The sequence below is a fragment of the Pyxicephalus adspersus genome, chromosome 2, assembly GCF_032062135.1.
Source record: "Pyxicephalus adspersus chromosome 2, UCB_Pads_2.0, whole genome shotgun sequence".
NCBI classification, from domain to species: domain Eukaryota; kingdom Metazoa; phylum Chordata; class Amphibia; order Anura; family Pyxicephalidae; genus Pyxicephalus; species Pyxicephalus adspersus.
In genome coordinates, this window is record NC_092859.1 from 132,559,796 (window position 1) to 132,580,955 (window position 21,160).

Sequence of the window (21,160 nt, forward strand, 5' to 3'; positions counted from 1 at the left end):
CCTCCCCCTTCTACACTCTATTGAATGGGTGCTATGTGTACAGCACTCCTTCATTCTTGTGTCATTGGAAATAATCACAAAAGATCCTTTTCTGTGACAATTATCCTACGTGTGTGTGTATAGCCTATGAAAGCTAAACAAAAAGGGGGTTCAAATTCTTTAATCTTTTAAATGCAACAAGGAATGGGTTTGGTTGACTGATAAAGGTAACAGCTCCAGTATCATAAAATAGCTCCATGTACATGTAATGGACAAATATGTCTGCAGTATGACATAACAGGTATGATAAAAATTATAAAGAGAAATAAAGAAAAATAACTAAAGAAAAAATAAATATGGACTGTTCACATTCACACTGTGGGGGGAAAAAAGTATCCTAACCTTTAGGGAATTTTGGAGAGATGTGTGTACAGTATGTGTCAAGTGTCTGTGGCTTGTTGAGTAAACAGAGAATAGCTTGATAATGTTGATGAAAACACTGCGGTGAATCAGACAGGTGTGGGATGAATGAGTAATATGGAGAATTCAGGGATGCTTTAATGCCAAGTGTCTATAGTGAAAATGTATTCACTTATTCATGATAATACATCTTGATCTGTGTTACAGTAAGATGAAGTGGCTCAGGTAGAGGAAGTTTTTTGTCATCATTTTACAAAATACCATATTCTTTAGGGAAATATACCAAGGGCTTCTTGTAACAGAGGCTCCTTTTATTTTACTGATGGAAAACATGCTTTATATGTATACCATATATGCATGTAAATGCTTGTCAGCAGCATCTAAATTCCTGCTGCAGTTTTTGCTGTTAAATTAAAAGTTAGTATAGAACTGGATAACAGAACCCCCCCCCCCCCCATTTTAGGTGTACCTATTATTTAAAATTTAAATTTTGGATAAATAACTCAATAGCACAGATTTATGTGACAAGGCATTTAGAAATATATAGAAAATAATTTCCAATTGGAAGCTATGATGCTCTTGTGCACACAGTGTCTAGGGCTCCAGCCAGTTTTCTAAATTCACAGGTGACTGAAAGAATATCAGAAGCCAGCTTCAGCCACTGTATTTTCGGATAAAAATACATTGGTTTATATTTGAGTATGTACACTAAATATTTACTGCAACAGGAAAGTCATGTAGTCATGAAAGTACTACAAAGATTGGCACTAACTCGAAATGCTAGTTGAAAATTTCAAATTTAAAGTTCATAACCATTAAGCAATAAGAGTTTTTAAATGGAGAGAACAGCAATGGCAGCCTCTATGTTTTCTCAGTGACAAGTCTTGCTGCTTTTCAGTAACATTTTGAATTTTTTTTTGTGCAAATTACAAGAAAATTTAACCTGTATTTCTGTACTGTATTTAGGAGAACAAGTTGGCAAGTACAAGGACAGGTGATGTATTAAACAAACAATTTCACTTTCCTGAAAACATATAAGAACACTCTGTGCCTTTGATAAGATCATTTGACGAATCATTCAGTTCCCTAATCCAATCCAAGAAATATGTTCCTTGGTTTTATTTAGTTTGAAAGTAAAAATAGCAGCATGTACTGCCGCTATTTTTTTTTTTTTTTAAAGTAAGGAACAAATTGAATGGTGGAATACAGAGGCAAGCTGCTATATGAAATATTTATTAAAAATCACTTTCCATTTATTTAGTAGGCATGAGGAAAAGTTTCAGTATATTAACGTAAGCGGGGGGCAAGTTTTAAAGAGACGCTCACTGTTGGTAAAAGGCTTCAGGGAAGTCATGTGGCACACTTTAGAAAAAAATGAAATTTGAATAATTAAATGTTTTCCATTGACACAATGGAATGAAGGTTTATGCACAGATTATGAAAAAAAGGCTGATCTGTATGAAGCAAAATACATTGGAAACCTAATGAAAAGGTAAATCCTTGAGATATGGTTTCTTTATTTTGCTTATCTATGACAGATACATTCCTCTGGCAAAATAAAAAATAAAAAGGAAAATAAAATCAGAATATCCATACATGGCAAAGTGAAAAAACACATTACAATGCATAAAACCCCTGCTTAAACAAAGCTTTGAAAAAAAACTGTAATAAGGCAAATAGGTAGGCTACCATTGCCAATGTCTGCTTCTGATAGATGCCTGGTTGTCAGGCTAATCCTCTGACTTCCACGCTGGCCTGATTCAACATGCAGATAAAGAATTCTCACTGCAAATGCAATGGGCCTGAATTATTAAAGCTCTCCATAGTTCACTTCCAAAAAGACATAACCCATAACAGGATAAACATGCGAAGCATATGGATCCAAGACATGATATCATGTAACAATCAGAACCTTCACAGCTGTAATTGGTAGTTAAAATTCGAGAAAATGCTTAAATGTTCCTTTTGGTCACATGTGTTCTTGTTCAGAGTTCTATAAATAGGGATAGAATTGTTTTCTGTCCATACATTATACAAAAATACAAAAAAACACAAAATACCCAAAAGAAAAGAAGCCACTGCCAATGGCCAATAACTATAACATTACAGCTTTGTATCTGACAATTCCTGCAAATGGTCAGCTAAACACCATTTAGCTCAATGTAATCACCCCACTTGCATCCCTCCAACTTACTTTATTCCTGAGTTGGTCATTCTCATCTTTACATGATAAAAATTGTTTCTTCCAATGTTCTACACTAGCAATGGACTCCTGAAGAGCCAAGGACAGCCGGGCATTACTCTCCCTCAGTGTCTCCAGCTCGGTTTCCCATTTCTTTACGTTGGAAGTGCTAAAAAGAAAACAAACATAAATATTAGATTTTACATTCCTGCACAGTAAATTAACTTTTGGAGAAGTAAACAGACAAAATACTATTTGGGCGAGTTGGAAATGTTCAAATACTCAAATTAAACCTCTTTACCCATGGAGTACATAAAATACTAAATACTGCATTGGATAAAGAAAAAGATTGTTGGCTGTTCAAATTGGTAATTTAACCAGGTAAAACGTTGTACATTAAAATATCACATTTATACTTCCAGCCAGCAAGTGGGGCCCACGGCTTCTTTTCACGTTTACCTTTCTATTCTTAGTTGCCCTAGTGAAAAACTCTTCTGTACAGAGCTCAATAGCTAAAGCTCAGATGTACTCAAAGAAGTGATTCTCCCCTCTATCCTTGTTATGTTCACTCAAGCTATACGAGTTTCAATCAGAGATTCTAAGAGACACTATTACCAAAACACATAGTATATATTTATATATTAGTGTAATGATGTTTTATTTGTAATCTCTGAAATTATTTTATTTACACCTTGCAAAGGTAAAGGATGGGAAACAAAGTTCACTGCGTCCACTCTGCTTAGCCACAACGTTACCAGCATGTTGCAGAGAAGCTGGAGATCACAAGCTCAGCACTGTATGTGTACATATGCTAAGGATGAAAGGGGGCAACAGTAATCACATATAAATCAGTAAAACATTAATGTATGAAAACTCACTCCTTAGCAACACTGTAATGTTTCATGACATATCTGTACCCTACATCAAATGCTTTAAGTTAGTAACTTATATAACTAGTTTGTAAGTGTGTGTGTAATATATTATATATATGTATATATATACATACACACATACAGCCATGTTTCCATTGATGGTGTGGCAACAATACTGCACTGTTTCTGAATTCAGAGCAGAGTTGCCACTCCCATGGTGTGAATAGTGCCTGCTTATAGTACAATAGGATTAAAGCTACGAGCATAGTCACTAATGACTCCTAAATCTGTAGTTTGTCAATCAGCAGCTGAGTACACCTAGCCCTGTCCTAAATGGACAGAATAGTCCCTCCCTGCTGCTAAAATCTTCCTATTGTGATCTGCAGTGTCTGGGAGGGAGGAACATGGGAGGGAAAATGAATCAGGGACTTTTATAATGTTTGTGTGTGTATATATACTAGAGAAAGGAAGGAGCACATGGGAATGAAGAAAGAAGAGAGGAGAGAGAGAAATGAAAGAGAGAGGAGAGGAGAGAAAAGAAAGAGATAGGAGAGGAGAGAGAAGAAAGAGATAGGAGAGAAGAGGAAAGGAGAGAAAGATGAAAGAGAGAGAATAGGGGAGAGAGATGAAAGAGAGAGGAGAGAAAGATGAAAGAGAGAAGAGAGAGGAGAGAAAGATGAAAGAGAGAGGAGAGGGGAGAGAGAAGAAAGAGAGAGGAGAGGAAAGAAAAGGAGAGAAAGATGAAAGAGAGAGAAAAGGGGAGAGAGATGAAAGAGAGAGGAGAGGAGAAAGAAGAGAGAAGAGAGAGAGAGGAGATAATGGGAAATTACTGTTTTAATAGTAATATTCTAGTATTTAGGTGGATTTATTTAATACTTGGTAGCTAGCATAGTCTGTCAGGCATAAAGCAAAACAAAAATAATAATAGTATTAAAACGAAAAACCTATTACAAGTCATTTATTTACTTATTTTTTAGAAAGATACTAAGCTATGAGCACTTTAAAGAGAAAGGCAGCAGCTGTTCCATCACCACAGTTTACATTATTGAGCACACTCAAAGTGAAGCGACTTCATGCCTTCAAATAGATCACAGTATTGGCTTCAACAAGTGTACATATTGATCTGCACTGCGGTAAATCTATGGCTCACTTCACACAGGAAATCAACCCCCAACACATTATAACGATAACAAAAGACTGAATAAATCCTGTAACTTTTGTATACTTGGATATAAGCTTAATGGAATAGTCACTTTAATGAAAACAATGAAATAAAATCAATTGAAATTCGGGTATGAATAACTAACAAGACTTCACTGCAAATTACATGTTATTTTAGAATTGATAAGGATGCTAAGCTGTGAACAATGGATCTTTTATAATTGAGTGACGATTGTTAGAAAACCTTGTGATTAAGCTACAGGCATTATAAACAATGTTCTTTTACATACCTTACAAAATATTACAGCACTCTCAAAATCAACATTATTATGTAAATGATGTTTTGTTTTTAAACTTTATTTTTATTAGCAAGGTAGTAAAGATACATACAGCACAACCCAAGAATGTACATCTGGTTACAGTCATAAATAACATCAGTAAACACAGACACCAATGCAATCAATGTAACTTAAAACTTGACTACCTCTTTTCTAATTCTCTTTTATGTTTTGTGTACTTTATACGCAACTACTTAAAACAACAGTCAAAACCAGGGGAAGGGAGGGGAGGGAAAGCAAAAATTAAACAGGGAAACCGAATGCAGCTTGACTATCAACACTGGAGAGAGTAAATTATGTTTTATTGTTGAAATCAACCTCAGAACGGCCTCTTATGACCACCTATTGACCATTCACTATGATGGGTACCAAGGTTACGTACAACCTGAGTACCAATTACATACAAATAGGGGGTTTTATTAGAACATAATTGATTGACAGAAGTGAACACAGCCTTAACTCATTTTCTGAGCTTAGTAAACATTCATTTTGCTAAGGGCTTGTTCACACAGATAATTGTGGTTCAGTTATTGCCTTTTGGGCACCCAGTTTCAACCACTATGCTTAGGAGCTGCAGGAAGCAGTTACTAGCTGTTGAGATGTGGTTTTCAGCAGTGCGGTTGTCTTGAAGAAGACCTGGAGGGGTATACGAGGGGTATAGGAGACAGAAACATGTAATTTCTTTGTACTCCTACCTCAATAGGCTTTCAAACACTTAAAAACATCTTAACTGCTTGAAAAGTGTGATTTGGTTCTATAGAAGCGGTTTAAAGGCACCTGATCATGAGTAGCTGCCTCTAGTGAATAACCACAAATCAACCGTACTGCCTGATAAATGCTTTCAAAGAATACTTTCAAATGTTGAAGGATGGAAGGGCTTGGCACTTCCTTTTTGCTTTCTAAGCAATGAAACAGCTTTAATGATGATGTCTAAAAACTATCTGTGCAAACAAAACCTAAGTGCCCATGCCTTAAGTAAATCATCCACAATACCTAGAATTTATGTTTCAAGGAAACAACTCTTTATAAGGTTCCCAACCACGTTTCCTCCTTTTTGACCAGAACCCAAATCTGGTAACTGTGGCAGCAGCATTGTTGATATATAATAAGAAATTATGGCAAATAAAATAGGTGGTCAAAACCAATGTACTGTGGGTATGAAGATCTCACTGGTAGATATATCCAATGAATCCTTTGTTGGCGTTTGTCCAGCAAAATTGTTGGCATTCTACAGGTCCAATAGAAGGACCAGTCAAATCTCACTTGCACAGTTACTGCTCACAGGAGTTCTCCATGGTGCTGAAATTGTAAGTCAATTCTCAATAGTAAGTCAATAGCACACTAGGTATGCAAGTTTGATATTCATCCAGTGGGTGTGCATTCCTCTACTATGTGGGTACCAGATCATGCCCTATGTTACCCCAAAACTTGGGCTTTGCTCACAATGCACCAGTGTCTTCAAGAAGTTGAATGTGCTTTTTTGACTTAGAGTGATTTAGAGTGGTATGAAAATAGGAGGAATAGTCACAATGATGGTCCTATAACCCTTTGATATCACTAGTGAAGTATCTGTGATGCTATGCTATTGGTCAATATTCTTTTTGTAAAGTTACTGCCTGCTCCTGAAAGTAGGGAAAAGCAAGATAACTTTTTTGGATTGGTATGTTATTTCTTGGCCATTGAAAGGCTGGTATGGGACTTAAGGGATCAAGAACGAGTAAAATAGCTTCCATATCATATACAGTGTTATAAATACTAATGTACCAACTACATGTAACCTTCCCATACCTAATACCTTACAGCTAACCCTATACGTTGGTAACTCTCAACCTTCCTTCCAACATTCAACTCCGAACTTTTCTTATTTCTTTTCCTTAATTAACTCCCTAAACTTTCAACAAAAAAAACTAACATAATGACCAAGTGCACCTCCAATACTAAACTAAACCCTGTAGGGGAATACACACCTGATCCTAAACTGGAGGTAGCCATATCCAATGCATGCAGTATTAATGCTTCCCTCAAAAACATGTTGAAATCTAAAAGGCATGTTCCTGCCCCCTTTCGGTTTGGTTTTATTTCTGTTTATGTTATTTATAAAATTCCTCAGTAACCAGTCCTAACACTCTCTGTTTGATGGCATAATGTTTAATTCTGGCATTTTCTTGCATTGTATGATCCACTGTTTTATTGTTGTATTTGACTGCTTACTGAATAAAAAAAAATAAAATGCATGTTCCTGAAATTGCATTATTCCCTGATAAAAAAGGCTGACCACTCTGACATTACCATTTTCCTCAATATTCATACTCGTTCAAGGTTTGGATTTTTTATTGCTGTAAGTTCATGGAGGAACCAAGTGAAATAAAAAAAATAAAAAAGACAATTCAAGTACATGAACTGGCTCTTAGAGCTGGATATTTAAGGATCTGTAAATCAGAGTCTGTAATATTTTCTCTTGCAAATGTCAACTGTATAACAAAGATTTTTTTTTCCTTGGTGCGTGTTCTAGCAGCAGATTTCCTAGAGCCATTTCTAGAAAGTGATTGTAGAATAGTGAAGACAATGGTTTGTACATTGCCAGGAGTAAATGATTTCCTTTCGGCTTTTCTGTTATTCTTCATATGTGAGCCATGAGCAATGTCACCTTAATTTACTGTGACTTCTGAGCCAAATGCTGCTCATGCCTCTGCCCATGGGACAATCCATGATGCATTTTGCCTTCTGAAAATATAGCGACCACGTCTCTCAAATCTCAAATTTAAGTGACAATAGCTGAAGGCTCCAAATAATGTATCACAATTCTATTTTTATCTAATTCATATAAAATAAACTGCCATAATAACTAGAGTGGTATAGCAGCCTTTTACACATCTATGCAATAAAATGCCATTATATATATAGTGGATATGGTTTCACTTGTCCACCGCTGCTGATTAGACAAAGAATGCTCAGCAGCATAAAATATAAGTCATCAGAATCCCCTCACTATTCTCACCCCTGTCAGAACATTCATCCTAATGACTATGCTATCTGGCAAAAGTGAATGATGTACATTTCATCTATTTAGCCATTTGCCTTGAGTTTGGTTTTCACACCACTTGACAAAACACAATTTGGCATACATGTATGCCTTGATTACCTAGATTACATTTTCATCCTACATCTGATTTGCTGCAATGTTTTCATCAACACAATAATATTATCAAGTTATGCTTTCTCAATAGGCATCCAGATTTCTCCTTTAATGTCCAATCAGTAGGCTGTGGGCTTGAAAAATCTACCATTAAGTTGCAACAGACATCTAGCACCCAGCTACATTGCACCTTGAGAGGTCCCTAGAATACAAATAAAAAGACCCATTGCAGTTTGTACTGCAGTGTCAGTGGGAAAAATATCCCCTGTGAACGTTGACACTAATATTTTCTGCTTATCTCTTCTTTGTTAAAGAGCTATAGAGGCTGAATTGTCAGAATTCAACACAAGATGTGTCATATATCAGCACCCCAATCATGCCGTGGTTTCATCAGTCAACCTAATACATATAGGGGCTGATAAATGGAACCACAGCCCACAGTTGGGGCAGGCATTCGGCATTCCTCTGAAGTGTTTCACAGGCAAAAAGTTTCAGCCAGCTTAGCCCTTCAAGAGAAAGAAGATCAGCAGCATAAGTTGGCAGGAAAGAAGAGTAATACCCTTCTATTGCTGTCACTTTAACATCTTGTCACTTTAACAATATTCTTTATTTATAGTCTGGCTCAGTGTCTCTTAACCAGGTTCTGTGGTACCCTAAGGTTTCTCCAGAGGTTTCTAGGTTGTTCCTTGAGCAATGAGCACTTTATGCCTCCCAGGACAGTTATATCTTTTTGGCTATTTGTAAGGGGTGGGATTTTACCCACTGTCCAGCAACGTAAGACACATCGTCCACTGACCACCACACTAATATACTGTGAGCTGTAAAGATAGAAAACTACAGCAGGGGTTCCATGAAGATCTGAAAGTTGTTTCAATGGTTTGCCCATATTAAAAGGGTTGAGAAACACTGATCCAGTATGTCGCAACACACCATATGATATTAGATAAAGGTTATCTCTGGTTTGGATGTACATCACCAACAACAAGAGTTTTAGATACAGATGAGTTACCCCATTAAGTATTGAAGGATTGTATGAAGTAGCATTTGTTCTTATACTGGGGATGTAAAGTCCATTGCTAATTTGTACAAAAATGCAGTTTGTAAAAAAAGTGTGCTGCAATTCAGTTCGATGATTGCACACAAATGTAACTAAATCAGCAATGTTTAGCATTGTTTTCCATTAATACCAACATTTACTTTAAAAACCTTTGCAGAGCTCTAGCAAAATTTCCCACTGTCAATATAGAAGTAGAAGTAGATTTGTGTCATACAAGTGTGCAAATTTGAATATGTTTTAATTAATGTTCCTATCCCCCCTTCTTTTCTTTTTCCATTCCTCCCTCTTGTTCATTTCTGTCTCTTCTCTATATGTACACAAATGACTGTTTCCTAACTTACTACCAAGCTACAGGATGGAGGTAAAACAAGGAAGAGATCATCTGTAATGCTTCAACAGTTAGGCTTTGCAAATTAACACTTTTTGAGATATTTATCACAGAAGTCATTATTTTACTTGTAATGTTTTAACAGCTGTTGTGAAATGAAATTTAAAAAAAATATTCAGTAAAAGTCTGTAAGGTATTTTTTAGGCATTTTTCTTTAACTTATGCATTATTTCTGTGCAATAAAGCTCTAAGTCTCAAGTATTCTGTCCCCCAGCATGCCGTAAGCCCTTGCTATGTTACTCAAATAAACTCTGTATTAAAATGGTAAAAAAGTAAAAATGTTTATTTAGCATCTTGCCTGGATTTTGGCTTTAATCAATCCTGCTGGTCAGATTGTGCTGCTGAGCACCAGGCAGTGCAGTTACCCTGCACAAAAGTGCTGCCTGAAGAGGAATTGGAATTAAATTAGAAGAGTGCATTTCACCTACTCCTTGCTGAGGTTGGCTGCTCTAACATTTGTGGCTACTTAGACTGGCCATTCTGATCTGCAACAGTTATATATACCTATACCAACATACATAAATACAGTAGGTGCCCTTAGGTTTGAAAAGTTTCAAGGGAGAAATCAAACCTGTCTAATATGAGGTAAAATAGAATCAGTAAACCCGGATACATCTAGTAGTAGTTTGTCACAATAAACTCGACTTGTTCTGTAATGCTGAAGACATTTTATAATGTATATAACACACAGCAACATTCAAAGCCTCAAAGGTCACATTGATCAAAACATTACGGAAGGTGTCAAGATGATGATTGTCCAATAAGGTAAAAAGTGTGAAAGTTTGTGAAAAACACCAAATTCTAGTTATATAACCCAATCCAATGGTGTCAGAATATCTTCAGCAGGTGTTAATCTAGCTATAAATAGTGGAATATGTTCCTGACACTCATGGGAGCTAAAGAAGCTTGGGTAAGCAATGAAACATCATAAACCTTACAGGACAAGCCCAGCTGAATACCATTCAGAACCTTCAATGGAGACTAAATTATTGAAACCTTGAGGATCAGAGATCCTAAGCATTTGTGTGTCCTAGTAGAAAACAGTTTGCAGGAAAAAGGCTCACAATATTTGAGAAGGTACAGTGAACACATTACCTTTGTGCAAGGGCAGTTTTTAGTTTATCATTTTCAGTCTTCAGTTCAGCATCAGGGGGGGTTCCATGGCAGGCCTTTTCATCATCTGTCCCATTTACACTAGATGCTCGAGTGGAAGATGGCGTTTCCCGTCCTGACTCCTAGATGGACAAAACAGTACAATTTAGGACATGGACAAGTAAACTCCTAGTCTGCCCAGGTATATGCCCAACCATGGCAGTGATGGAGGCATACCATCGCCATATTTTATGAACCACACTTCTTCATTGGTTCAGAATTTGGTACTAGTCAATCAAATAATTAGGACAGTCTGCATGTGTAATCATGTAAATATTACATGTTAATGTAAAATTGTTATTTAATTTTTTTATAAATTGCATTATTCATAGAAGGCATTTTTGTAATGTTTTACAGCTGGATTTTAGACAAAACCATACTCTTACATCTTGCGGTTTACTAAAAAAAACATACATTTTAATGTTTTCAAACAGAGTGCGTTGTCTGTTTCATCCCTAAAGAGCACATTACAGCATCAGTGATTCTTTGAAAAGTCACTGACATACAAGTTCCAGAGGAGAGGCACTTCTCTATCAGTGTCTGAGCTCCGAAAATGATAGGAATTACAGAAGGATTTGCAAGCTTTTATGTGAAATTACAGAGTCTTCAATAGGGATGCAACTAGAAGATGACTTCCGTTTTGGCAGGTTCAGGAAAATCTGGATATCAAGCTGTTATATTAGATGCTAGGATGCAGGGCCTGTTCTATTAAATGGCACGTACTTGCAGAGATTTAGAACACTGTGAATTATACAAACATGTCACTTTACTATGTATATTCTGCTAAGCCTTCCTTTATGGAAAGCTTCAAGTGGTCAGTATTGGATTAAGGAACAAAGCATATTCAGCTTTTCTTGGCAAAGCACAATTTTACAGGCTGCTAAAGTAATTTGTAAAAGAATAAATGGACTCAAGCAGTATTATTAGATTTTCTAAATTAAATTTAGAAGGAATCTTTATTAAAGGAAAGAGTGTCTGGCCATGCAGCAGTATCCGCTACTATAACTTTTTGTTGTTATTATTATAATTATTATTAAACAGGATTTATATAGCGCCAACATATTGTGCAGCGCTGTACATTAAATAGGGGTTGCAAATAACAGACTAATACAGACAGTGATACAGGAGGAGAGGACCCTGCTTCGAAGAGCTTACAATCTAGGAGGTGGGAGAAGTAACACACAATAGGAGGGGAGATATGTAGTGGTGGGAAGTAGTGATGGTTTCAAAAGACGATGGGTAGGCAAGTTTGAAAAAATGGATTTTGAGTGCTCTTTTAAATGAGCAGAAAGTAGGAGCAAGCTAAACAGGACGAGGAAGACCATTCCAGAAAGTTGGGGGAGCTCTAAAGAAGTATCCGTGTGTGTGATGAGGTTATGAGTGTCAGAAATGTAAGTGGAGCAATAACTGTGGAGGGATTTGAAGGCAAAGCACAGGAGCTTGAATTTGATTCTAAGGTGAAATGGAAGCCAATGTAAAGATCTGCAAAGAGATGCAGCGGAAGAGGAGAAGTGGGAAGGATGAATGAGTCTGGCTGCAGCAATAATAGATTTAGAGTAGAGAGTCGGGTTAGTGTTTGGTTTAAAATTGTTGTGCATGACCACCTAAAATAAATATCTGACACTTTACCAACTTTGTACAATAAAAGGTTTTTCTACTGCTCAATATTCAAAGGTGAAAACATGAATCTATATGGTAACTAATGTTTTCACTATAACAACTGTAAATAAATAATAATAAAAAAACAAACAGAAAACTAAAGCAAGATTATTGTCAATTAAGATTAATGAACCTTCTAACAGGATGCTGGAAAAGCAGAAAATCCAACAAAATTTCCACAAGGGTGTAAATTCTTGAGAAATTGGGGATCCTCAGCTGTTTTATGGGGAGTTCCAAACAATGTACATACAGGAAGTGGTCAGAAGCTACATACACATGCTAGATGATTGTTGCCCAAGATGAACATTTGTGCTCATCCCAAGGGACAATCTAATGTTTGAGCAGGGGTTCTCCAACATTGTTCATCAATTATTCACAACAGATTGGTAAATAGCCAATCGGAAACAGTCGCTGTGCATTTTTATTGAGGAAAGCACAGTGGGGTGCTGCTTGCTCATCCTTCCCTATCCATAGAACAGAACAGTGTTGTGAGCATAGTACCCGTTTGCTCATCTGCCACTGGAAAGGTTAACAAAGATAGTTTTCAGGAACAGTAATGTGAGATCTGTATGGGGCTTTATTTAACCATTTTTTTTTCCAGTGAGGACCTTTTCCTGTTGGGGTAGGGGTGGGTAGAGGGGTACAAGATAAGTAGACTTTGCATTTACACAGATGCATCTCTTTCTCATTTTTGCAGCCAACATAGGCACAGCCATTGTCTTCTTTAAAATGTGGATGGTTTGCAAAGAATGGTGTTTAACAATAACCAATTTTCAATTGCTTTTTAAATAGCAGTTTTCTGTTTGCCTTAATAATAAATAGAATCTTTGCTTTCAGATCGTCAAAACCCTTATAATAATGTGCTTAAATCTATTAACATTCTTTTTTCAGCATTCTTACATAAGCCTGTAAAGACTGGCAGATAATAACTTGGAGCCCATAGAAATATTTGTTGGAAACCTAGAAGTGAGAGTTGTTCTATTATATTTCACCAACAACTTATCGCCATGAATGACTTTGAGTACCAGTAACAAGCACAATGCAGGATGTCATCATTTTTTGACAAACATCTCATTTATCAGCAGGGACATTTCAATAATAACAGTGCTGGGCTTTAGAGAATTATTTTCATAAGAAATATTCTATACAAGGCACAAGCAGCAATGATCCATAACACATGCCGTCTGATTCCGGAGAAGGCGTATGGCTAATTACATGAAAGAAAGCCTTGCCACAGGGTATAAGACGTTTAAGAGAAACAACATGGGGACTACAAAGATTTAATGATGCGTATTCAGCGTAAATATGCATACAGTAAAATCGGGAAAACACAGCTTAATGTCTAGTAGTCTAGCCTACAGGGAAGTACTGCCGAAAGGCAAAATTTGCCAAAATGATTTTAGGAATGACGCAATGATGTAACCTAAAGCAGCCAAAAACATTCACATAAATCTGATTGTATTATATTCATCCTAATGCTGTATTCACATCTCTGTTCTCACTGTATTTTTCCATAAAGGTTTGCTTAATGTATCTTTGGGGCAGTTTTCAACAAGGCCTACCTTCTAATGGGATAAGAGTAATACATAAAGTGTGTGAAATGATTATGGCCCCCTTCCCAAGTTCATAATTTGGGTGTGTTTTTTATGTTTACTTGAATGAGTAGCGTAAAATAAACCTGCACCTTTCCTCCTTTCAATACAGCATCCCACAATGGATGGTAGCATGTTACAATGTGCAAATATGTGCAATGTACATTTTCATGCACGTTGGTAATGGGTGCATTAACCCAACACATAAGTGTAAAGAGGCCCTAGAAATTCACCTGTATGAAAAAGAAGAGGAGTACATTTAGCCTAAACCTATAGAAAATAATTTTTATCTGCCCCATGAAGGACACAGGAGCAAAATACTGTGGATTTTTAAAACAATCTGGTGATTTGCCTTAATGGGAGCTTCATCAGTAATCCTCAATTAGGCTGGATTACTACAGAGCCAACATAGATTATTGCCTAGTGTTTTTAAACCAGGGTTCCATGGAACTCTAGGATTCCTCCAGAGGTTGCTAGGGTTTGACAAACGATCAGTTTGTGACTCTTGGTCAGTTTACTAGATTCCAGTGATCTTTTTGGCTATCTGTAAACGTAATTGCCTTCTCAATGGCCAACAATGTCTTTCTACTGACCACCACACTAAAATACTGTGAGCTGTGTATATAGTAATTTTAATAGGGGTTCCCTGAAGACCTGAATGTTATTTCAAGGGGTTCCCAATATTAAAAAAGGGTTTCCAATGTTAAAAAGGTAAAAAAAAAACCTGGATCAGAGTAATGGGTTTGCAGATGTAACCACAAACTATGATAATCTCAATATTACTGTGCCCGCTGTAAAAGGTTTTACAATGCAGATCTTTCTGCCAATATCATTATTCCTGCTTATATGGCTATGATGTCCAATTTTTGTGATATGAGGTTAGCCAGTCAATGAGGGTAGAGAGAGACTTATAACCAGCAGGGACAATGAGCTTTTTGGATGCCAGAGCTTTAGTTCTGACTAAGTGAAGGGCAGTCTTTAACCTGTGCAAATCCTAAAAATACAGTTATATATCTTGATGGGTTGATTTGACAAAAAAAGAAGGCAATAATATAAACATAACATAAATTGTTGGACAAACAATTTGATTATCGATAGCTGGTTTAAATGTATATATTAATAGGTATATTTGCTCAAAAAAACCCTATGACATGCACATGTTTTTAGGGGAGATGTCCACAATGAGCGGTATTGATGTGTTTCAGCAAATAAGTAAGTGAATCTAAAATTCTATAATACAGGAAGAATGTATTGTTATTATTTGTTAAATATTATTAGAATTTATTGCATTGATAGGTCTTAACACACATATCTGCGAAACGTGTAGAAATTTCAATTTATTTGTGAGACCATGCAGCTGTGACGTTTTTATCAAATAGTTTTGTTACTTATGGCACTTTTTGGAATCATCAATTTTACATTTGTTACTGTTAAAATTAAAAAAGTTACATTTTCTCTACGATTCGTGCATTAAAAGTCCCTTTGTTGATCAATGGTGTGTTTAAGTAGGGAGCATGTTGGATCTTAGCATTGAGCTCACGTCTTCCATGCAGAGACCATGGGTCCTGCTCTTCATCAAGCTTTTCCACTCAGACTGTGGCTACAGAGACATTAACTATAAGTCCTAGCACAGCTTTCATTTTAATATTTTAGAAGGCATTTAACTGATTTAAATACTGAACTTCAACTGTGCTTAAGATGTAGAAAAAGCAATTATAATGTTCAAAATGCAGGATTTCCATTTCCTGGACATCATTTCTGAATGGTAACCCTACTCATATTACATGGGCTCTTTACCTTTCACCAAATAAAAGAATAAGCATGTTGGTGACCAAAGCAGTCTGTTTTCAAACATGACTCAAAGCAAACCATACTAGACAATCCAGAAGTTCAATCACAAAATAATACTTAGCTATCCCCCCGATAAGTAGTTAAGTTCATCATTTACACAGAAAATAATGTATCAGTAAAATGCTTCCAATGCTCCTGCTAGTCATAAACACAACTTTTTTCAGAAAAATGCATTAAAAGACACTTTTTTTTTTAATAATACCACTGACGCCACAGTCAGCAGTCGAAATGAATCTATTAAAGCATTATGAAACCCATTCAAGCTCATGAGGACTGAAAAAACCCAATAGAGACTGCTGTGAAGTCTTCAAATGCCATTATGAAAATATAATGCTGAGACCCAAAAAAGAAAGAGGCATGAAGAGCTCGGATGCTCTACAAAGATAACTAAATTTTATTCACACTGAGTAGGTGCACCTCCTGCCTTCAATCTGTGGTTGCTATAGCAACACCTTAAAACAAGGCTCAGTACCCGTACGCCAACACTATTTGTTTAGGAACTTGCTTTTGGATTTTTTAGCTTTAAACAACTCTGGTCCAATAATTCCCGGTCTTCTCACGTACATAGCTTGAATTAAAAGCCGGAAACCAGCCTTGTGCTGTATTGCTAATGTTTAATCTGTAGAATTACTGGAGCTGCAGAGGTCAGACTCCGAGCAAGAGGCCTACACACGCACACTGTTTTATAAATACACCCACACTGATTGTGCCCTGGGGTTAAGCCATAACAACAGCAATTAGGCACGGGCCGGAGGTTTTATTGAAAATCTATGGGATTGCTTGAAGTGACTTCAACAGCTTGTGACTGAAACAGACTTGTTTATGTCTCTAATGCTCCATGGTGTATGTCACAGCCTTACAAGTGGTCTCTTTAGAACAACACAGGAAAAGCTAGTCTTGTACTTAGCAACCAGTCAGCCCAAAGCATTATCTATCTATCTATCTATCTATCTATCTATCTATCTATATTTCATAATTAACTTTCATAATAACTTTCATAATTATTTGCTGAACTTGAGCTTTTACATGGACATTTTTCACATTGTTAAAATACTGCATTTAAAGGAATGAAAAAAGGTATGAATAAAAAAATGACATTCATTCTAATGAGCAAATATACAGAGAGGCTTCTGCTCTGAAAAGAAATAAATTCTGCAACAACTATTAATGCTTGCAAAAAAGCTCATAAACATTTAAAATAAATGAAACATTCTTTGGCATTTCAGTGTTTGTGGGCCTTTATATCTTCCCCTATTAGCAGGTTCATTGTACTGATTCACACAAGTTACTTGTGCAGATTCGCCCTCTGAGCAATGCTGTATAGGAACTGCAAGAGGCGACACCAATTTATATTTATGTACATACACTGCATGTATTTACCAACATACATAAAATGATTTTCAGATGGATTACAGAGCCTCGTTCATTTGTGTCAGTTATTTCCACTTTGGGTGTAGCTCTAAAATTTGCACAAACCTACCTGAGAGTGATTGCTGGAAGTTTCCATTTTTTCTTGTGATCGTTCTCTTGCTAATCTTGCAGCTTCTTTAACTTCTTGAAATTTTTCTGCAAACTGCCAAAAAAAGAATATGAAAGAATTCAGAGTTTGATGATCAACAACAAAAAGTTGCATGTTTCTATGAAGCAGAAGAATTAGAAGAGATGGTTACTATACACACAGACATAACTTTCCAATAACTTACCAATTTCATAATGATGGGGGCAAGAAGAAGAGGCTACCCACTGACATTGTATAGACCTGGTATTATAATACAGAATCTATCAACTATACAGCCATAATTATGCACATATCTACACAGCTATGTTTTTTTTAAAAACCCAATTGAAGCATGTTTTATCTCATCATTTGTGACAAACTTTAGCTTGGAAAAGCCTTAAAATACTTGCTTTTCTAAAGCTACGTACACACTTCCAATTATTATCGTTGGAAAACGAACGACGAACGATCCTGCACGATATATACGAACGATCGTATAGCACCGATCCTGCACATAGAGATAACGACACGATCGTTCGTAGATATTGTACACACAATAGATACGATCGTTTAAGCGATAGAGGAACTATGTGTACGACAGGAAAGTGAACGAACGTTCGTTCATTACGCATGCTCAGAGCATGAACGATCAACGAACGACCGTACACACGAACGATGTTCAACGATCGTCGTCCAATCCGATCCGCCGGTCCGGTCGTTCGTTTCCAACGAGTTTCCTCGTTCGTCGGCGTCGTTGGTTACTTTTTTACGAACGATTTTTTGCCCAATCGATCGTTCGTCGTTCGATTGGAACAATAAAAATTGGAAGTGTGTACGCACCTTTAGTCAACATGCTGCTTCCATTCCTCAAATTGAAGTGCTCTGTGCTAGCATAGCTGAGTACCAGCCACATTCCTCATCACAAGTGTCCTCTCATTGATTTATGTTGAAGAGAAAAGATGCTGGTTGTCTGATCAAGTCTGTTACATTACAAGATGAACAAGGTTTACCACTGGTAACTGTTAAACTCTCCTGTTTCGACTTCTTTTACAGCTGATAATACAGCAGAGTTTGTCAACCTTTTAACATAGGGGGAACCCTTGAACTAACTTTCAGGTCTTAGGGAACCCCTTCTATTATTATTTCTATATTCACAGCTCACAGTACATTATCATTGCTGGCCACTGGAAAGAATGTCTACCTTACAGATAGCCAAAAAGATTGAAAGTGTTACAGGAAAGTAGAAGTAAAACTAGAAAATAGGAGTTGTCACTGTTGCTGTGTGTATATATAATAATTTGTGTAATAAATAAATAAAAATCACACACACACACAACCACACACACACACAGATCAGTGGCTGACATGTGACTTTAAGATTTAAATATATTTAGGCACTAGACTAAGCACTGCCCACATATTAACTGATATCAGCATTTCTTTCATGCACCAGCTGCACAATATGCTAAATGTCCTAGATCCCAGGTAGTAGTATTAGCATATTTTAATTATCAGCAGAATACACAATGATCATTAGGTAATGTGAAGATCATGAACTGGAAATGACCTGAAAACAGTACAGTATTTTACTTTTGGCAAACCAGCACAATTTTGTGAACAGGAAACACGCTTGGAATATTTTATTGGTACCAGTGTACTGATTATAGTGGCACATTGTCTTCCATTCCTTCCACATATATACAAAATATAAACGCAGAAAATGTATAGAAATGTTAGTAAAATTTTTGTTTGACTGCCATGCTATCTATAGCTTACATTATACATGAAATGTTTGTACTTTTATGAACAAGTAATGTGTTAAAGAAAACCAGTGATATGTCATACTCACTCCACAAACTGAACAACACCGGAATAAAGTGTAACACATAATAACTGTACATTTCTTCCATTTAATTACAGTGATGCAGATCCTTTAATTACCTCCACTTTGCTAGTGAGAATTACATCTTGGAGCTTTTTCAGAAAATTAATAAAGAAATATCACAGGTGCTGTCGACAAGCATAAAATAGTCCACCGGTGGCTTAGTTACAAGTTGTTGAACAGAAACTGCTCAGTCTGACACCTATTGATTAGTTCCTATGCCGCAGAAAAGTAGGATCAAAGGGAGGCAAAACCTTGATAAGCATGACATTTTAACTACAGGCATCCTAAAGACCGTGAAGGCTGGCATTTCATTATCAACCCAAGAGAGAAAGGTAAGTCTTTATTTGATGATACAACATCAAAAACTACTGGAACAGTGAAACAATAACATTTTGTAGATGGAACCTCAAGAATTGGTGTAGCTTTGTTTTAGTACTCTAAGAACTCTTGAAAATATTTAAGGGCCCCAAAATATGGGAAGTGCCATATATAACATCTCAAGTCCAAAAAACTTAGAAGGCCAGAAAGGAGGTGGTCCTGAGCCATGGATTGCTTGCCTATGATCTAATAAGTTTGTTACCTTCATATGTGATGGTGATGAAGGAATGGAAAAAAAACTATCATAACTTTAGTGCACAGAGAATATAAATACTACAGATGAAGCATTCATTACAGAGATGGTGTATGCAATCTTCAAACTTCATTGAAACTGTAACAGTCATTTCATCTAGGCTAGCATAAGGAAGTGTTGAAAATATTTAGATCTGGTGAACATTAATACTTTATTGTGTACCACCATAGTAACTGCTTCTATATAAATACACTTGGGAAAGGGTATACAGTTACTGACAGCTATGGGTGGTCAGACACAGCATTCCTGCAGAAAAGGGCCCTCTAGAACAGCACCAGTGTCCGATGGATATTGGGACCCCTCCTTATGTTTCATAGACTTAAATATTCATTATTGGTATGTAGACGCCAATAAGGCCTTTTATGTGAAAAGGGATGGGGGGGCATTCTTTGACAGGGGTCTCTTGGCAAACCTGTCTGGCCTGCTGATGGCTGTATTACTTGTAGAGCATAGTTTGATCAGCCATGTGGGGACATACCATTTGTCTCCAGATTTTGCAGCTGAACAGAGGACCTCTGGAATTTAGCAACCTATCTTCATGAGATGCAACACGTTGGAAGATCCTTATGGTGCAACACTGTGTTCCAGGGACTGCACATTTTCAGGACTGACGACAAAGGAAAGCTGTTTTTTTGTTTTGTAATTTTCAAGTCAGACAACGGTCCCGTTTTTTTACTTCCAGCTTGACCACCACTGAGAAACAAGGAAATCTTCTTCTGTTTACTTTGGTGGCATCTGGCCAAGAAAAGGGTTGAGTGTCAAACACCAGTTTGATCAAGCCATCTATCTTTTATTTAACAAAGGTAAAAATTGTCCTTGCACATACTACTATGTGTTCACTGGCTTTAGTAGTATGTGAGAAAATAAAGGGCATTTTTCTTTTTCTTGAAATCGGTGCTAGGTAAGGCAATACTTGAGCATCGCAACATGTAACTACAGCTCTAAAGTCTGCCTTACCCACGTAGCTGTATGCAATGTAAGCAGAGCCTGGAGTGTAAAGGTGCTTAAAACAAACAATTAAGTTATTTTAGGAATATGGAACAGTGGGTTTAGTTGTCTTAAACCACTATTAGTTTTCTATGATGCAATTGTTGCCATGGTAAAAACCAAGATAAGGAAATGTAGTCCGGTTAACCCTTGCTTCTTCCAGCACTGTTGCAATAATTATCAAGCTGGAACTAATTATAGAAAACCTCATTCATGTAGTCAACCCAACCAGTCTGTGGTTTTAACAATCCTCAATTTACACTGTTTAGAATACAAAGAGTAGTTAAATCAGAATTATTTTCTCATGCTAGAGTACGCAAGAGCATGCTGTAATTCTGGAAAAAAAGAGGGCAGGGAGGGTTGGAAGTAGAG

At 36.7% G+C, this 21,160-nt stretch overlaps 1 protein-coding gene across 2 annotated transcripts in view; it reads right to left on the reverse strand.

Annotated features, from left to right (window-relative positions):
* The window catches only part of HOMER2 (homer scaffold protein 2), a 107,400-nt gene that overhangs the window by 25,365 nt on the left and 60,875 nt on the right, over positions 1-21,160 (reverse strand). For both annotated transcript variants that reach the window (XM_072402439.1, XM_072402438.1), the window contains 3 exons: positions 17,268-17,360; positions 10,629-10,768; positions 2,594-2,750 (listed from right to left, as the gene is read on the reverse strand). In XM_072402439.1, the coding sequence (XP_072258540.1) occupies positions 2,594-2,750; positions 10,629-10,768; positions 17,268-17,360 (390 nt within the window). The remainder of the gene's footprint in view (positions 1-2,593; positions 2,751-10,628; positions 10,769-17,267; positions 17,361-21,160) is intronic.